Source organism: Elephantulus edwardii, unplaced genomic scaffold (genome assembly GCF_000299155.1).
Source record: "Elephantulus edwardii isolate Elephantulus edwardi_28Jun2011 unplaced genomic scaffold, EleEdw1.0 scaffold00027, whole genome shotgun sequence".
Lineage (NCBI taxonomy): Eukaryota > Metazoa > Chordata > Mammalia > Macroscelidea > Macroscelididae > Elephantulus > Elephantulus edwardii.
Window position 1 is genome coordinate 15,794,879 of NW_006399777.1, and position 4,123 is coordinate 15,799,001.

General features: G+C 45.5%; 1 protein-coding gene across 1 annotated transcript in view; it reads right to left on the reverse strand.

Moving 5' to 3' along the window:
* The window catches only part of LOC102855158 (ephrin type-B receptor 1-like), a 233,049-nt gene that overhangs the window by 81,408 nt on the left and 147,518 nt on the right, over window positions 1-4,123 (reverse strand). The window contains exon 9 of the mRNA XM_006883369.1: window positions 2,958-3,173. Coding sequence (XP_006883431.1) covers window positions 2,958-3,173 — 216 coding nt within the window. The remainder of the gene's footprint in view (window positions 1-2,957; window positions 3,174-4,123) is intronic.

Genomic DNA, 4,123 nt, shown 5'->3' on the forward strand with positions numbered 1-4,123 from the left:
ACCATGGCCTGTATCAGACACACCTTAGTCTCCAGCCTGACGTCATTGCTCTTCAATACTTTGGAGAGTTCCCTAACAGCAGACTTTCCCATGGCAATATGTCTTTTAATTTCCTGGCTGCTGGTGCCAAGAGTGTTGACTGTGGAGCCAAGCAAATTAAAGCTGTGAACAATCTCAATCTCTTATAGAGCAGGCCAAAAATTTAATCCCTTATATAAAGACTTAAGAGGAAGCATCTTTCATCTATTCCTTTCAGTAAAATGCTTGTCTGACAGATATTGCTCTAAGTATCCAAATTAGGACAGGATAGGAAGAAGGATTAGACATCCACTTCCAAAATATAACAGGCCTTCAAAACCCTATGTACAACAGAGTACACTTTAAATAGACTAACAGATATGGCAACAGAGGCTAAATTTTGGAAAATTTGGAAACACAGAGGAGGAGGAGGAATAGTTGGACAGTAACGGGACAATGGGAGTAGGTGTGTCAGAGTCTCAAACGACTCTACGGCACATAACAAGAACACCTAAAGACTTTGCATATATTTCCAAGAAATCAGCAAACAACCCAGTACAAAAGCAGGTGAAGACATTATTAACAATTAACAGAGGAACAAACACAAATTGCATTAACTGTGTGAAAAGCCAAGAACATCTCCAGCAGTCAGTAGGAAATACAAATGAAATCATAATGAGGTATCATTTTTCATCTCGGCTTTGGCTAAGTTTTCAAGCCTGATGGCATCCGGCACTGGTGAGGGCGCCGGGGAACAAACAGGCGTCCAGGCATTTCTGCAGGAGAGGGACTGTTGACAAACCTTCAGAAAAGCAAGCTGGCAACAAGAGTGTCTACGACACAGCCGAGGCGCAGAATAACGGGCGTCATGCACATTTACATAACGGAAATGTTCATGCCTTCAAACAAGGAGAATGCTTGTGGAACCTGCTTTGTAGAAATTTCCATACCTAATGGTTGAAATGAACGCTTCAGGACAGGGGTCGACAAACTAGGGCCTGTGAGCCAAGTCTAACGTGCCACCTGTTCTTGTAGAGGTTGTTGTTGTTCTTATGTGCCATTGAGTTGAGTACAACCTCCAGTGACTTTATGAACAACAGATCTGAACCCTGTCCTATCCTGTGCCATCCTCACAAATCTCTGACGAAGTTGAGTCCGTTGCTGCAGTAACTGTATCAATCCAACTGCTCAAGGATCTCCCTTGTTCTTTGCTATCCCTCCACCTTCCCAAGCATCATGTCTCTCTCCAATGCGTAGCTACTCTTAGCAACATGTCCAAAGTATGTGAGACGTCTTTTGGAACTAAGAATAATTTTCACATTTTCAAATGGTTATATAGATGTGCTCATAATAGCTTTGATATCCGCCTCCTGGCCAGCAAAGCTTGAAATATTTATTATCCGATCCTTTAAGGAAAAATGCACTGACTTTTGCCTCAGGTGAATTACAAGTCGCAAGTTCCTCTTTCTTTCCTGGTGTTTTTTTTTTTTTAAATAATTTGAGTAACAGCCATATACTGACTTGAAGGAGACAGGCAGGTTGATAAATACAGCAATCACTTTGGACGCTATTGTAAAGAGAAAGGGGACGACCACGGACACCAGTTAGGAAGATCCTGCAAAGGTCCTGATGAGAGAGGAAGGTGCTTTGGAGTGAGATGTGGCAGCTTGGTCCCTGTCATGGGTTGTGTGATGCCCACTACTGAAATTACTTTGGAGACTGGAGAAGGGATATTGGAGAGGAAAGTAAGAGTTTTATTTGAACCTGTTCATTTTCAGACAAAGGAAGAATCGATGCCTTTGAGGGGTGGTGTTGGAGAAGACTGTGGAATGGACTGTCAATCCCCAAGCACAGACTCCCCAAAGAATAAACAAGAATGTCTTTGAAAAGGTATAGCCTCCCAGCAAAGATAATTAAACTTCCTTTAACAATCTTTGGGCACGTGGCAAGGAGGGAACAGTCCTTGGAGAGTGACGTCATGCTTAGAAGAGTGAAGGGACAGCGCAGAAAAGGAAGATCCAGAATGAGATGGAATAACTCGGTTACTAGAGAAATGGGATTGGGTCTGTCAGAGACGATGAGATCGTGTCAGGATAGGGCAGGATTCAGAGCTATTGTGCCGAGGGTCTCTAGCGAGTTGCAGGTGACTCGATGGCATATAACAATAACAACAAAATTCTTTGGGCATATTAACAGGAGGTGCCAGCCCTTGGAAAAGAACATCATGATTGGAAAAGCGAGGGGTCATAAAGGAGGAGAAGACCCTTCGTGAGATGAACTGACACAATGTCTGTAACGGTGGGCTCAAGTGTATCAGAGACACTGAGGATGGCACAGGGCAGGGTTCAGAGTCACTGTTCACAGAGTAGCTGAGAAGCCAGTGAAAGTATGAAAAAGATAATCCTCTGGGCAGTGGACACGTGATTAGAGTAAATGTGAGGCAAGAAGGGCAGACTGAGCAGAAAACTGAAATTGAGGAGTCGTCACTAGGAGATGGTACTTAGAGTAACAGGAGTGTTGCTCAGGATTACGAGGAAAGTTCTGGAGAGTCTTCCTTGTGGCTTCGTCCCAACCCAACCGGAGCCCAGAGGTCTGAAGCACGCCTTCAGTCTATTCCTGGGGAGGCGGCTGGTTCTGTTAATATTGTCCAACACCATATTCCCCCAAATCATCTTTTCCAAGATTTCTTATGGCCACGGGCCAAGGAACCCCATGGCTTCCAATTAGCCTTCCTCCCAGCTGGGCTGCTAGTCTGAACACGAGCTCCCACTGTCCATCAAGGGCTGATGGCTTTTCCAGCACTTGGTCCTCCAGTGGAGAGAAGGGTCCGAGTGCTGACCTTTTCCTGTCAATCCCCAAGAACATGCAGCCCCCTTTATTCAGGTCCCCCCTTTTTAAAAAAAAAAAAACAACACCTGAGGGTATCACAAAGGACTCACCAAGGAGCTGGTGTAGGTGGGGTCTGAGGTGTCATCCTGCAGGTAGCGCGACAGGCCAAAGTCAGACACCTTGCACACCAAGTTACTGTTGACCAGAATGTTCCTGGCAGCCAGGTCCCGGTGCACGTAATTCATCTCAGACAGGTACTTCATGCCAGCGGCGATGCCCCTCAGCATTCCTACCAGCTGGATAACCGTGAACTGCCCGTCGTTTTGCTGCAAGAAGGCACAAAGGGCATCAGGATTGAGATGGGGTTTGGTGCTGAAGCAGGAACAGAGCTCCTGGGACACTTTGGCTTGTGAGCCTCTTTAAGACAAAAACAGAGAAGCTCCCTGCTCCCCCTCCCGCCTCCCGTTCCCATCACCATCATCCCGCTTCTCAAATGCACTGCTCTCCTCACTCTGCCAAGCCCTGTCGATTTCATCTCCAAATTACATCTCCGGCCCATCCACCTCTCTCCGTCTCCACTGTCGCCATTCGAACCAAGTCATTGTCATCAATCACCTGTAACAGCCTCCCTGCACTTGACCCCTACAATCTATTCTCTCCATGGCAGCCAGAGTGATCTTTTCAAGACATAAATCAAGTCATCTAACTTCCCAGCTTAAAGCTCTTTAATAATCTCCTTTTTGCATTCAAGGAAACTTCTAAACTGCCAAGTATGGCCCAGGGGATACTCATGGGACCAGGAACTGCCTCATTCTATGCCATTATACGCCTCACTTCAAAGCTAAACCCTCCGATAATCTTGCAATTCTTTCCCAATCTGAAGTCTTCCTGCCTCAGGTTCCTTACACATGCCCTTTCCTCTGTCTAAAAGGTGTTAGGAAGAAGTGATCGACACTGAAACATTTCAGGAAGTAGTATACAGTCAAGAACTAAAAGTATTAAAGGAAGAGTTCAAACTGCACTAAAGATATGGGCAAGAAATAAGTAAGGCCCAACTCATAAATGACCCTCCAGTAGGTTTTCAGAGGCTATATGTCAAATGGGAGGAGATTTCTCATCTTTTCCCTAAACAGCTGCTATAGACTCAAACAGCCTGCCTTCGGATTGACAGTGAAACTCCGAACCTCTACACTACTAAAGCTCAAAACATTCCAGGCAGAGAAAATAGCTTGTGTCAGAGTGCAATGACAGGAAGAATTAAAACTGGGGGGGGGGG